The sequence below is a fragment of the Takifugu flavidus genome, chromosome 1 (genome assembly GCF_003711565.1).
Source record: "Takifugu flavidus isolate HTHZ2018 chromosome 1, ASM371156v2, whole genome shotgun sequence".
Taxonomy (NCBI): domain Eukaryota; kingdom Metazoa; phylum Chordata; class Actinopteri; order Tetraodontiformes; family Tetraodontidae; genus Takifugu; species Takifugu flavidus.
In genome coordinates, this window is record NC_079520.1 from 6663563 (window position 1) to 6679636 (window position 16074).

At 42.3% G+C, this 16074-nt stretch overlaps 1 protein-coding gene across 1 annotated transcript in view; it reads right to left on the minus strand.

Annotated features, from left to right (window-relative positions):
• Window positions 1-16074, minus strand: part of epha6 (eph receptor A6) — a 95417-nt gene that overhangs the window by 59936 nt on the left and 19407 nt on the right. The window contains exon 3 of the mRNA XM_057034391.1: window positions 9904-10567. Within this exon, the coding sequence (XP_056890371.1) occupies window positions 9904-10567 (664 nt within the window). The remainder of the gene's footprint in view (window positions 1-9903; window positions 10568-16074) is intronic.

The window sequence follows — 16074 nt, forward strand, 5'->3', positions numbered from 1 at the left end:
AGAAACTATGGCAGTCTGTTTTAGTGGAGTCAAATATCACACACAAATATCCCCTTTCGGGGTCACGGGAGGGGCACATTTCGGTTGAGGGCAGGTCCACCCCTGGATGAGGGGTCCTATATGAGCATTTGTGAGTTTACTACCTTGCTCGAGGGTACCTCGGCATTGCTCTGCAGGTGTTATAGCACCTTCCGCTACTACCAGAACACCTTCCAGGTTTTGTCCAGACAGGGACTCGAACCGAGAGCCCTCCGCTTCCCAGCCCAGTCTCCAATAGACTGCGCTGCTACGACCCAAGGACACAAATCCTTCCGTTAGATTCCTGCCGTTGACTCTGTTCAGCACGACATGTGGTGTTGGAAATGTCAGGAGGGTTTCCTCTGTATGATGGAGATGCCTGAGCTGGTGTCTGGTTTAGCTCCATTACCTCCGTCATCTGGTGACACAAACTTCAGTTGTGTCCATAAACCTCCCTCTTCAGGGGCTTTAACAAACACTTAAAGCTGCCAAGTGTGTGCGGACAGGAATCCCGGGGCCAGACAGAATGAAACAGTACGCTCCCCTCGTATTTTATCCCACGTCTGTTCTGCGTCATTGTGAGTGTGATGGAGCTGAGAGGAGCGCGTCAAACTGAAGAACTGTCATGAGATGAATTAATGCATTCAAGATGCTCCGTTAAGAGGCTGCAGAGAGCTGCGCACTTCACTGCTAAAGTGAGGACTGTGACACCTCTGCTTGCTGGGGGCAGAGGTTAAAACTCAGCCTTTGATTTATGCGTCTGTTTGCGAGTTCTTGCAGATCTGTCTCAGCAAAGTCAACACACGCTGACTCTGAGCTTTGCATCACAGTCGGGAATGCCTTAAATATGCACTTCAAAACAAAGAAGAATGATAAACTAACTGGAGACTTTCTAATTTACAAAATTACTAATTAGCCTCTTCCAATCTATTCTTTTCAGTCTTTAGCGGATCTGATGTTTTGCATTTTTTGAGTGTCATGAATTTCAAACCTAGTTACAGCTGATTCACCAAGGAAATCAAGAAAGGACAGACTGCAGACAGGTGCAATTTCACAAAGAAATACCAGCTTATCACACTTGATAGAACATTAAATAGGCAGTCTGGATCAAACTCGTAATCAGCAAACAGAATCACACAAATTCACATTATAAAGCAAGAATGACCCAGTAAGTCTTTGAACTGGTCCCTCGTGCATTGCACAGCTGGTCTGCAGGAGCTGACTGCATATCAAAATCTATGTATCGATGGACAGCTCCCACTGTCTCAAAATGACGGACAGCTTTCAGATTTTTCTGTCACTCCATCAAAAGAAATCTGTCACTGCCAAAATATATTAAGTCAGTCTGCACCCTGTCCATGTGTGCAACCTTCAGGTGATTTCATTTATGCCTGTCAGACACACGCACAGTAAATTAAGTTTTAAAACTTCAGGCCAAACATTATTTCAACTTTTTTGAAGTTTGGTTATACGGCGTGATAAATGAATGTCAGCGAGAGGGGGAGGCACTAAGCAGCATAATTATGAGCACTTTTGTCATTCTTTTTTGTATCCATACCTTTATTACCTTCTGTCACTCTGAATAAAGACCAGGGGACTCTTTACTGATGGAGACGCAGAGAGATCAATCCCCAATAAAACAAGCTGTATTAGTTTATAAATCAAGGCTACAGTCTTTGCTTCTGGCTGCTCAATAAGCATACATCAGCTCGAGTGGGATGAGCTGCCTCCTGGCTGCAGCTGGCGATAGATAATAAGGACACATGACCCTTTAAATACACACTGAGCTGGGAGCTGAAACAAAATAAACACGCACACACACAATCATACTTCTATCTTTGTGAGGGCTTACATCCCCAGCCTGACCCAACCAATACAGACTCTAGAACTTGTGAGGACCAGGTAAAATTTTCCCCAAAATGTCCTCACTTTGCAGGAGAAATATGAAATTCACCACTACGCTTGTACAAGAACACACATTCACACGCAGGCACACAAACTATACGCCGACATTACAAAATGCCCGTTTTGTCTCTGAAACTTGGCCTTTATTCTATCATATAAATCTACTTTGGATGTTCGGAGGGCTCCAGATGAACAATACATTTGACTTGTTGCTGAAGGCTAATGGTGCACAGTGTTACCATTACAAAAAGTAATGGCTGTTTAAAATGGCTCCACTAGAGGTGATATTTTGAATCTACAGCTGAGTTGTGGCTAAGCTTGACCACTTAAATTGACTGTAGTGCAAAGTGGAGAAAGAACCTGTTCATTTAAGCAGGTCACAACATATTGCAGTAAAATATATATTTGCATTATTTACATTCATTACACCTATTTACTATATTAAAGAGATGCAAATATACATTCTAATAACTATGAGCCGTTGTTAGCTGCACCGCATTGTGCTCCTAAGTTAAATGAGGAAACACACAGCTCACATTTATAGCCTACACTATTGACTGCAAAATTTGGTAAAAATCTGCAGTGGACAAAGTTGCTTCAGGAAGAAGGTTCTGGAATTGATTCCAGCCATTACACTTTGCATGATCTTGCTTTGCCAGTGAAGTTTTTCTCTCTAGCTGCACCACTTTCCTCCCACAGTCCAATAATGTGAACATAAAGTTGATTGAAGACTCAAAATTGCCCCTAGGTGTGAGTGATGGACGGGTGACCTGTCCGTGGTGAAGACCAGAATAATCTCCAAAACTTCAAGTTTCAATAATCAAATCTTACATTTGAAAGAAGAATCCTTCAGAGAACAGCTGGTTCATTAGGTCTGCACTGATTGATTACCGCTCCCATTTCCACTCAATTATGTCCTTCTTCTGTAACTGAATGCACCTACATGAATGACGTTAAAAGATATGAATTATGCATCAGTCATGCACAGATTACATTAACCTCCATTTGTCATCTGAAAAAAGCCACATTTCAACAGAGAAAATCCCTCAAAACACTGACAAGTTAAGAATCTTTTTAACTTTAGTGAAACGTTTTTCATTATCTGCTACTTAACAATGCAATTAAACATGTAAAGCATTTAAAATGGTTGAATTGAATATCATGACTAAAGTAGGACAAGCACTCATACAGGTACAGTGTACACACTGGCAATAGTTCATCATTTTTAACCTTTTGAATCAACTCTTCATGTTTCCATCCAGAGGCATATTATTTCCTTAATTACATATGTGAAATTGAAATCAGGAGCGGACCAACATTCCCAGCTCCTCGGCTACGGCAACTCCTCTCTCATCTGGCTCGACATGAAGCGCAACTCAATTACGGATGCCGCATTTGATCCAAGAGCCAGCTACTCTTCCTGCGGCTTAAATGTGAGTTTTAGCCTGATCAATGAAGTTGTCAGAATTAGCTCAAGCAGATTCCATCTGGCAAATTCTGCGATTTCATTGTACAGTTGCATTTGATGGTGGGGGTCAGCCAAAGTTCAGACCTCAATCCAGCCCCAGGGTAACAGTTTCACACCATGCTCTTCTCCAGAATTGACCCAGTTGTGCTATCTCTACATGCTGAATTCAATGACTGGATTAAGTCTATCCATGGGACGCGCGCGCGCGCGTGTGTGTCTACATACGCGTGTGTGTGCATGTGTGCCATTCCACCAGTGTGACTAACAAGCTTGGCTGCTGCAGTCTGGCACATTGAGAGACACCTACTGCTAGTTAAAGCCTTTCGTACCCTGGGGTCATCGGCTCAGTTTCTGCTCTGGTGCTGCTCATATGAGAAAATAGAGTGATAGTGCGACAGAGATATACACATATGGTCGCACTTAATCTATATGGAAAATAACAACTGGAAAAATACCCCTCGTGACCTGAATTTGTTGTATTTCAAGTTAAGATTGATGAGAGAATTAACCCAATATTGTAGGGTAAAATATAAGGCTCATTTTGTTTCGATATAAATGGCTTTTTTTCCCCCTTCTGTACTTTTGTTACCAGTAAATTCTTTGTTACAGATAAACTATCACACTAGGGATCAAATCGATCAGGTATCATTTTTCCAGATGATCAGAAGAGTCTTCAAACTGAAGAACCCCAGCAACAATTTTAAATGTCTCAATTTTAGAGGCAATTAAATGGAAATCGTAGTCAAAAGAGTGAGGCCTTAATTTGGAACATATTTCAAGTCATCCTCCATCCTTTCTAATCCTCCTGGTACTGATAGATTCTTATATAAATGACTGATCTCCTACACAACAGTTCCACCACATATATGATTGAATTATGTACACAGCTGTACAAGCTCCTGTACATATGGATAAATAAACTGCCATTTAATAAGCACTGTGATAATTAATCTTGAACCCTAAATAACCCCCCCCTCCTCATTTAATCCACTAGGGATGATCTATCTCCGCCTCCTAAAATGTGCTTTCATTTGTGACAAGTCTGCTCTTCAATCCCGGCCTGTGATGTCTTATCTGGGCCATGTCGTGCTATACATATCCTTTAATGACTAATTCAGTCTCTTGGTTACGTACTAAAATAGAACATGCACATGTGAGGGAGCGGAGAAATCAATTGAAATGTTGCATCGTCTGACAGGACTGTGTTCGAGGAGACAAAAAAGAGCGAGATCAGACGCCGTTGCGCGCTTTTGTTTTTACCGAGTGAGAGAGCGCGTGGTGCTGAGACAGGCGGAGGATCTATGTATGTATGCAGGGTGCCGGTACGTTGGGGAATTTTTTCCTTTTTTTCCACCCCTTCGCCCATCTTTGATCACGTCCCGGCTTTGAAGTAATTCTCGGGGAAGGGAGGGGAATAAAAGCCAAGCAGAAGTCACGGCAAGTTCACGTTGCAAGTAGAACTCACAAAAAGTGAAATCTGCATAATTTATTCTTTAAACTGTTCAAATGCGAGGAGATGACGGGATCTCTGGGTGCCTGACAACCCATCCGGCTTGACAAATGCAATTAAGCATGCTCCCTCTCCACATTTGTTCTTAATTACAGTTTGCACTGCAACAACATGAGAGCATCTAAATGCTTATGAAGTGATATATTTAAATATAAACAGTAAGTAAGTGATATACAGAACATCTCGGTAAACACAAGCAGCATTGTGGAGCGCACAAACATACAAGTTAATTTAATCTTCTTTACCGCTTCCTCAGAACACCCACAGTGGTCTGAGGAGGCTTTGTTGGTTTAGTGTCCTGTTTTTATTCTTTTTGCTCCAGACTGGCCCTGATAAATCCCTTGAGTCTGGCGCTTTTGGTGGGATCTAGGGACGCGACCCTTTCTCTTCCGCTACGGACTCCAAGCGAATACAAAGTAAAACCAGCTCAATCAATTGTTGACAAAACACTAGTGGTTAATATGTTCTTAACCGCCTGATTCATTGTATGCGGTTGGTACAACACAAGCGATTGGAAGGACCTTTGTAAACCACTGATGCATCACAGTTGTTCAGGTTGGCATAATGGGAGGAAGTGGCAATGGGATGGATCTGATCTGCATCTGACTCAACTAAAGGTGGTGTGATGGAACAAGAGAGGTCATTAAAATGGATGCAGTTTTCATTGTTTTAAGACATTTTAAAGGTTTACCATGGAAGAATAGTACTAGCTTAAGGAGGAATCGTGACATCATAACCGTTATAGCTAGCTGATTCTGTTTTAAGGTTATCAGAGAAAAGGAAAACAATTTACTGGTTTAAACAATTGTCAGTGTAGTCGAGCCACCGTCCCGATTCACTGAGTCTCACATCTACACAAGCCCAAGGATCAGCGAGCGGGTCAGTGCCAGGTGGTAGAAAGATCAAGCTGTAGCATGAGTAGGAAGATGACAAGTCTCAGCTCGTTGCAACCCGCTCCCCGACCTCCCTGGCCCACTCCAGATGGCGCCCATTTTTCATGGTGCCAAACCATTGATCCCTACGGCATGGTCACAACCAATCAGTGGCACAGCAGGGGACTGCACATGTTGTGAATACAGACGTGGCCAGCAGGATTTCATTGTGACCAATGTGATGCTGTGATGGTTTGGACTGAGTGGTGTGTCTGTCTATCTGTATCTGTGCAGGTTCCTCGTCTCAGTATTTAGGGGAGGATTGGTAAACTAGCTGCAGGCTGTGAATTTCATGGCAAAGATGCCACATGACCCCCCTAAAAGATCTGAAGTTCAGAGCTCTGGAACATTTTTGTGTTGGATGCTGGTCGAAGGAGATTTGGTAGATGTAAAAATAGAGAGGTTTGTGTTTGTGGTTAGAGGCTGTGCACTGACGTTGACCTGGGGAACCCTGGAGAGGTTTTTCATTTGTATAGTAGACTGTTATCAGCTGGTGCCACAGTTGGATGTCTTATTCACCACAAATCTTAAAACAAAACATTGAGGCCTTTTTTGTTGTTCTTTTGTTGTTAATTAGTCAAGCCTGTTTGGGTATCTCGCTTTCATTTATGTGGCACGGAAATCTGTTCACCCTTCACTTGTTCTTTTGATGAATGAAATTTGCAGAATGTTTTACACCACCTTGCCTCACTGGTCACTGCTTGTCAAGCGTTACTTAACAGTTTTTCCTCCACGAAAACTGGAAGGTAACACCAAACTTCATCTTTGTTTTCAATTACAGGACTTTATCTCCAGATCAGATAGATGGAAATCGGAGGAAAATGTAAATGAGCGGTGGGTTGACAGCAGCAACACACGGAGGTTATTTGTCAAGACACATATTCCTTGGGTATGCTTCACAATTGTAATATTCATCTACATGCCATTCACAATGCATGATCTACACTGATTTATTTAGAAAAAATACAATGAATTTAAAAAGAGATAGGACAGGTCCATTCGCACTTTCATGTCTTCTTACAGATGTTTCCATTTATTTCAGAAGGCAACAGTGGAAAGTACGACAAAGTGTGATGAAATGGAGAGGTATCAGCATACTCTTTGGAGACCTACATGTCCTTTACTATTTCCATGTCTGTTGATTCTAAATGAAGTGGGATTAAAATAATCTAACAACCGTTGCCATATATAGTCCAAAAACACACACACATGCACACAAACCCAAACCCAATTAGGCCTAAAGGGCTGTGCTTGTTAAACTAAAACCATCGTTTTCTGAAATGTCACAGTGTCTCCCTGCAGTGTGGCCCATCTGTAAACAGCTCTGTCGCTGATGCCAGCCTGAGCCCCCCCGGTGTGTCTTACTGTGTGGGTTAGAGTTTGTTTTGTGAGAGAAAAATGTGGTCTTTTGGACTCACACTAAGTTGCCCATACTCTAGCCCTTTTGTGTGTGTGTGTGTGTGTGTGTGTGTGTGTGTGTGTGTGTGTGTGTGTGTTTAAAGACCATATTGCCAGGTGGTCTGGCGTGGTTTGCATCTACGCCTGGGTGTGGGTGTGATCTGAATGCTGTTTGACTTCACATCCTCCCTCCTTCCCTCTGGCTCTCTTTCTCTGTGTGTAACATCTTATTTGTCTGACTGACAGGCTGCAGGATATGTGCTGTAACCATTCTCCGACTGTTGTCATTCTCTAATTGAAGATGTGTTAAGAGAAACTTTTTTTCGGGTTGTTTATACCAGAATGTCACTTTACATTAGCACAGCAGTGCCAATGAATTGTTCAATTACAGGAAAAAATGTTATAGGATGAAAAATCTTGGCAGCAATTTGGCATTTAAATGTGTAAATGAAATTATATTTTAAAAAAGACCAAACTTAAATACTAGTTGAAAAAAATTTATGATGCATTTTTGAACGCAAAGTTGAAATTGTTTTCTTTTTTAAATCTTTGGATAATGGCACATGTAGCAAGAAATTGTCTTATTTTCTTTTGGGTTTGTTCTCTTATGCTAAAGTCTGACGTGCCAATGAATGTGTCGTAAAGAGATAATCTTGTGGGGATGGGACTCCTCTTTACAACTTCAGTTTAGCAAACTTGGTGACAAGAAATTGCAAACACACAGATCCCACAGATAAATGCATTGGAATTCCATTAATCATAGTTCTTCAAAAAAAATTAAAAACCTCAAACAAGGCTATTATGCAGACAGTGGTAACAACACCAGTGGGGCTGTATTACAGTTAAAGTAATGTGAAAATGATGTGCGTGTGTGTGTCTTTATAAAGAAATATAGACATTAGCCTAATGTAGTGGGGGTTTCAATGAACTAGATTTTATTGCAATTGTCCAACAGGACACTTGAACAAGACAACTCTACTGTACAAATAACAGCATGAAAAATGTTCTAATCTGCAAGATATTTGGAAAAAAAATTGGCATTTACAATCAGGCAGCATCCATAGAGTCCAGCTGGTGGTGAGAGCCGTCTCTGTGCCTCCACTAAGGCTTTACTAGAGTTTAGATCTATGTAATATTAAATTCTGACAGCTATTACAAAAAGCACAACACAAAGTACAATGTTAAACCATAAAATATTGATTATTTTACATAATTAAAATCACTAAAACCTGCTGTTGTTCTCCGTCCCAACCAGGCAGACATAGTATTTAAAAAGATTTGGGTCATTGGCTCAGACACTCACCTCACTGTTTCTTCTGTACTGTCCAAAGATGCTCCAACGGAAACTCAAGAGACTTTTAATAACAATGCCTGTTTGAATCCTGGAACAATGAACAAGTATTTTGCATTTTGGAGCTGACGCTGCAGTAAAAAGTCACGGTTCTGCGCAAAGGACCAAACTCAACTCAACTGTGAAATCTACATTTGAGAAGGAGGAAAATAGGAAGGGTAGCTGGAAAGGAAAGAAGGTGGAAAAATGATTAGCTAAAATGCTAAATGAATGCAGCTTGTGATGCGTATTCTTTTGAACACAGTGGGTAGGAAAAAAAAGAACCAGAAATAAAATAACCAGTTTTGCCTTCAAGAATGAGTTTTTAACCATTGTTATTTTGGTCCACGTCCTTCTCTCTAGTTTGTGATGAATATATGACACTTGTTTTTCACATCCCACATTGTTGTAGTGTGCTGAGTGTGTGTGTGTGTGTGTGTGGAGGGGGGCCTTGACCAGCAGCATGACAGGGAGTGAACAGATGAAGAAAAAAAGAGAAAGAACTGTGACAGCTATGAAATAAGCACCTAAACCCAGTTTATCTTCTGGCATGCTGATTGCGATGCAGCTGTAATTGCAGCTGGAACCTCGCTAACAAGTGTGACAGGATGAATAGTAATCAGCCGTACAAGGACATCTGGTTCTAGAGTGGGGGCGATGGGCACTGAGAAGTCTCAAAAGCATTTTTCTAAAGAGCTGAAAGCATAGCTGAATAGACGGAAGGGTTTTGTGCCCATGCGCATCACATGCTGAAGCACTGAGTTACTTAGCAGTTTATTTAGCTATTAGCAGCTCTCTATATGAGTCCCCTATTCCCAGCATATTTAAAGGCATTTAACGGTGTTTTTTGAGTGATACTCCATTGTTGCTTGCCTGCCTGACAGTGTTGAGTCAGTGAATGCAGCATCATTTCAGAGAGGGGGAACAGTTTATCTGAGCACCTTGGACTTGTAGATAACAGATTTGCAGATTACTGTCATGTGCAGCCGCGCGTCTGCCCTGACACCAGACCCGTACGCGGCAAGGTGGATTTTCATGAAGGTGTGGTGTGTGTACTATAGCTTTTCAACTGAGTGGTGCTTCCAGAGATAATTCATATCTGAGTGTTGGGGATCAAACCGCTACCCAGCCAGCCGAGGTTATCTGCCTGACCGAGGCGAGCCTCCAGGACGGCAGGTGGCACGCCGCTGATACACAGAAATACATACCTTCATGCATGCCTAATCAGATCCACTCACTCTGCTCTTGTATGGAGGCATACTGTATATACATGGCTTTTCATCTTTTTTTAGTTTCTTCCAGATATATAAATAAAGGGGGGGAACCGGACTGGAAAACTCACCAATGCACGAGCCATCGATTTCCTCGTAGCCAACGCTGCAGACGCATCTTCCCAAGGGAACCAGCCAGTCTCCATCGGCACCACAGAACAGCTTGGGTGTGTCTCTTTCTTCAGCGTGTTGGATGCACTCCCCCCTCACCTCCACCAGTGAGGAGGAGTCGACACGAGGCACCGTGTCGGGAAAGGAAGCCAGGTTCCTCAGCGTGAAGGGACACTTCTTGTAATAAACCCTCACTGACACCAAAGCGATGCAGGCACCGATGTCCTGGAAAGCCAGATAGAAGCCCTTCCTGGTCATGGGTCCCATCTCCCGCACTTCAGTGTTGAGTTTCAGGATCCGATCGCCGAGGTCCATCTGGGTAAAGCTCTCGTCGGCTGCGATGGTGTCGATTTTAGTGTACTGCGCGGGCCTGAATTTCACACCGTGAGCCTCGTCGGTCTCGTGATAGAAGAGATTGAATGTTTCCTTGCAAGTGCCAGACACCCAGGGGATGGAGTTGCAGTCGCGTAGGGTGAAGCGGAGCTCCACGTAAATCTTTTGGGCGGCCTGTCGAGGGATCCAGTTTGAACGAAGCCAGTTGTTCTGATTGGGCTCCATCACGTTGCACACTTGGAAAGTATGGATGGGCCGGTTGTGCTCATCCATCTCTGTGATAGCATCCCACTGAACAGGAAACAAGGAAAAGAGAGACGGTGGATCAAACAAAATTACAACATTGAAATTACAATCAAAAAAAGAGCGAATGTTCCCTCACAAAGAGAACTGCTGTCACAACCAAGCTGTTACGCTCCTTTTAAATGGCGATAATTACATATAGAGGATACACGATCATTTAAAAAGCATAAAAGAACTTTGGTGAGGAATAAAAAGCATTTGGCAATACATTTCAGGGAGGTCTAAATGTATGCCTAATTTTCCAAATCATGGCAGCCAAAAAGACAATCTTCTCTTCCTCTTTTGCTCCCATCAACTCTTTCGCAGCTTTTCTCCCAGAGTGGTGTCAGACTCCAGCTGTCTCCTCATCAGCTTTGCAACTCCTGGGTCACATGATCAGGGCATGCGGGAGCTCTCCAGGGTCAAGGGGTTACCTGTCCCCATGTTGACGGGAGAGAAGTTAATGGGGGTTTTTAGCCTCCTGGTCCTGCAGAGCTCAGCTTTTATTAGAATGGGGACTGGCTACTTGGATGATCCTCCAGGAACCTGCAGGAATCAAATTACCTGCCCGAGGAGGAAGAAAAGCTCTGAAATCACTTTGCTTGCAGTGTTGCAGCCATACCTGCACTCTCCCCCTTATTCTATAAAAGCTAGCCACAAATTACAAACCATTTTGTCACACATGGTTGGAGTATGACGGCCTAAACTGCTAGATCCTTTTGTATTTGCATGAAAAGCCCTATAACATAAATCTATAGTGGACCACAGATAAGCTACAACAACCCTCCATATCTGAGCGGTTGAAATGCCGCTCTGCACTCTCGGACATCCGTCTCCTGAGTCGAACACTACAAACAATGCTACATTCAAACGCAAGAGATGGATTTGGGTGGTGAGTTTATAACACACATGGAAACACATTCATCTACTGTAGCTATTGTTCTGTATTTAATTGTGACCTATCTACACACACACACGCGCGCTCACACACAGGCCTCCTATTCTGCGGTCTGGGAGGAGAGATCCCAATTCTAATTAATTACTAACAGCTTCTTTATAGGCAAATGCATAACTGTTTGTTTTAACTCACCAATAAACTATTTGCCTGATAAGCTCGCACATTTAAAAATCTGTTTTGCATTCGGCTCAACATGAGAGCAATAATAAAAACCGTGTTGCCATTTCAATCATCCAAAGGCGATATGTTTTAATGTCTCCCTCTCAAGGTGTGTCTGTATGCTTTAGAAAACTGATTGGATTGTGACGGTTGTCATCGTACAACAAATCCTCTCCTGGGAAAAGGATTTTTATTTATCTAGTTTTTAAGGAATGTTGCTAACGTATTGTCACTAGGCAATCACAACAGCTGTTTACTTGCAGATGATATGATCGCAGCCTGATTTGCTCCATTTCTAAAACTGGAGATCTAAAGGCGGTATGTTCCAACCATGGAAAGATCTTATAAGTGTTGCTTTTAAATATGAAGATGAAAGATGATGCATATGAATAAACTAAGTCCACCCAGCGCTACAGTGTGGCAGATTGAAGGCAATTCAGTCCCCGGTAAAGACAAATTACTAATATCCAACCACCGATACGGAGGTAATTGAGATCCACTATTATACACTTTAACATGAAGAGAATTGCAGGCTGGAAGTCGGGACTCCCCCTACTGGCAGCACAGGTCATTACACAAATCCTTGCTCTCCATGCAGGGCAGCTCAGTGGTTGACGCCTCTGCTGGTTTGAATCGCAGTTTTGGGTGGCTTTGTATGTCCTCCCCATGCATGGGTGGATGTTCTCCAGGTACAGAAACAATGGTGGATGGAGTCCCTGGCAGCTGCTTTCTAATGCTACTCTAAACGCCCCACAACAATGAACACGAAGCCTTGTCCATGTGGGGGAATGTCACAGCTGTCATCAGTGTAAATCCACAATACTGCAAAATACACATAGATTTAACCTCAAAAGATCGAATGCATGAATTCCTTCAACTTTGTTTTTCATTTTCTTTTAACAGTGGAAACAGAGAGATAATCCAGCATTGAAGGGTTAACCTTCGTTTTTGGCTTCTACCTAATTGGAAAACAATTTATGATTTATGCTGCTCTGATACTGATGAGCTGAAGTTTCCTTCAACGACGGGTTAACCAAGGTTTTCAACAGCAAGGTCAGATGCTGTTTATTACAGGACATTTTTTACAGCCGTTTTTGGATGGATTTGGGATCTAATATCGTGACATAAAAGTGAAGGCATTTCTCTTATTGGACTATATTCTTTAATACAATAAGTAATGCATGAAGGACATGGAGACAGATGGAGCTGATAGCAGAGATGAAAAGAGAACAGCATATTCGCTTCCAAGCAGAGATGGAAAAGAAGAAAAGTTGAGACACAAATAAAAAGGCTCAAACTCTTTTTAGATAAAGTGTGACACAGAGAGGCAAAGATGGGTGTGAAACCAAGGGACAAAAGTCCTACCATGTCATAACACCCTACCCCCATGCTAAATGAACATCTAGCATCACAAACTTCCAACTTCCAGGACTCAAAATTCATGTCATCTAGCAAACAATATCAAGCAATAATACTAACCGGGCTGCTTTGACGGCATTGCCTTTTTTGCACCCTTCAGCACTGTTTTACACAAATAATCTCTGTTAATTACTTTGAATTGACATCAAAACTAGTCCCTCAACTATGGAACACACCAAACTGGCAAGAGTGGAATCATGGTCTTTGAATGTGACCCAAGTTCTTTTAAAAGAGAATTCTTTAGCTAAAGCCGTGCCAGGCACCTCACCTTGCCATCTACCCTGAACATACATAATTGAAAATCGGTCTGAAAATGAGGTTGATTGATTGCAGCCTGAAACCAAAGGTCTTAAAGCCGATCCCTCACACACGAGAGAGAGAGAGAGAGCCAGTCGTTTTACTGGCCACTCGCCCAAAGGTGGTATCCTTTCATTAAAATGGCGGAAATCCAGCGCCCTATTGAAAGCGTCACTTTTAACTACGGTGCCATAACCTGCTCAACCCGACCTCGACCGGAATTAAACATTTAGCAATCCCAAACGGTTCTGCCACTCTGCTGGTTCTGAGGTTATAAAGAAAAGATTTAATCACAATTTAAAAGCCAAATGTCCCTCCACATGAATGAGAGTGTGTTATGGCCGACTATAAAAGAATTACTTAATAATCATATTACTGACAGTAACGAGATGGGCAGGTTAAAGAGCTGAGCTAAGGTTTACGAGGCAGACAGGAAGAGTCTATGAAAACCTTTGTCCTCGCAAGTGTCTGGCCACATATTGTACGTGCAAGGGTGAAATGAATGTGGTGGATCATCCTGATACAGTGAAAAGATCTGCTGACAAGAAGGACCACTTAAACATTTAGGCACATTAATGAAAAGTAAAAAAGAAAAAAAGCCTGAAAACACACAAAATGATGGTTTGCTGGCCATGAAACCAGGTCATGCTTCTATCGGGCAGCAACCATTAATGCAACTGTGAAGAGGACCTCTCAGCGCCCGTTTTAGCTTCATATTCATTTTCCTGGGCTGCGCCAGAAAACACACACTGACTGATCGTGACAGTGACAGAATTTCTATCATTTTCCCACAAAGCACCACGGCAGCGGATTTGAATTGAGCACAAAAAACGACCTCTTTTTCAGGGGCTGCAAGTTAACAACCTCAGAAATATATTTGTAGTTTCTAATGCATGAAAAAACCTCCCTTTCAATCAATAACTCACTGCTCACTGACACCCTTTTATCATCTGCCTTTCCTTCTCCGCCGCCACGTTGAGGCCACTTGGGTGGTTTTTCTGGCTTCGCACATATCCAGTTTCTGAACCCATGTCCATCTTGATCCCTTTTCATTTCATCATTCTGAATCCCATTTTTACTAGATGATCAGATGGTAGATGTGTTATTCCAAATATTCCTTGTTTTTATCATTTTAATCAAATTAGATGTCCAGCGGACATATTTGCCACCGTGAACTCTTCAACACTCGCCCCATTTATCTTTTGATTTTGTTCCATCTTTCCTTCCGACCCATCTCTGCTCCTCTGCTTTTTTAATCCACTGCCTCATGTCTAAGTTAGCTGTTTCCCTTCTCCTTCCTCGTGCACTTTTCTCTTGCAAGATTGTGTGTTTGTGCATGATGAAACTGTCACTGGGATTGAGAGATTCCTATTTAATTCCACAGTGTTCATTTTCCACGGATGAAAAACCTCTGTGAGTGTGTGTGTGCGTTCTTTGAACGGATGAGCCAGATGACAGTTATTTGACAGCGTTAAAAAAGGATACACACAATAAGAGTAAAACCCTTAAAGCGGCGAAATGACATATTAGAGTAAAATGTGTAAAATCTTAATTAATTTATGATTGAGAATGAACGTTCGCTGCAAATAAAGACTGTTAGATGTGTGAATAAAGTCTCCTCTGATCAACCCCTGCGTCTGGTGCTGGTGTGTGTTTCATCACACAGCCGTGCATTGTGTGTGTGTGTGTGTGTGTGTGTGTCTATAGAAAGCTCATTAGGGACAAACAGGGATTAACTTGGGGGATTTCGTCAATACCTGGCAACCTGGGCCCAGTCATTGTGTTTAACCGAGTGCCAACAAGATGATCTATATATCGATTAGAGAATCATGGAAATCGATTCTCCTTGTGTGCTTTTTGTACCTTTTTGAACGGGCACATTGAGGGTGTTGGAAAATCTTTAATGTGATGGTAATAATTCTAACCTGCCGTCAGAGTGCAGGACCTCATTTCCTGGATTTAGTGTGACTGAGCTCGATTCCTTCATCAGCGCTGTTTGTTGTCTTCGGAGGATCCGTCATTTTAACCAAACCAACGCAGCTCTGCCACTGAGATAAGCTGAAATGATGATGCAATCGGAACAATTCAATTACAGAAAAATGCAACAGGTATTGAACCACGGGGAGGAAACCAGATGTCTGGAGAAAATTCAGCAGTGTTTTTTTTTCTTCTCACTGAGATGCCAGAACTACTTGAACTCAAGGTGAGACCATAGCATGAATATTTCATTCAATTAATCTGGAGTTATCATTCTGGCCCAGACCTGCGACCCAGATGGGAAACAGTAGCTCAGAGGGCATTACGTGTTTCATCCGTGCTTTCCAGTCATTGATACAGTGGTTTCCATGCTGCTGCACACAAGAGATATCAAAAATTTAGCTTCAGAAAACAGAACCATTTTAATATGCCATTGATGTGTGCTATATGTACACCAATGGGGCCCCCTACCAGATCAGCAAATGCTCAAAATGGGCATTTAGTCTCTCATCTGACAGAGTGTAACATCCTATGATGTGAACTTGCAAGTTTTTTTAATTGTTTCTGTCCAATAGTGATGGAAAATGAGTCCAAAGGATCCATTTCTGAGGGAATATGTTACTGTGGACACTGGCCTTAATAAGTCAACAGATTTTCCAAAAAGAGAGAAATACAGCATACGTACGTACACACACACACACACACA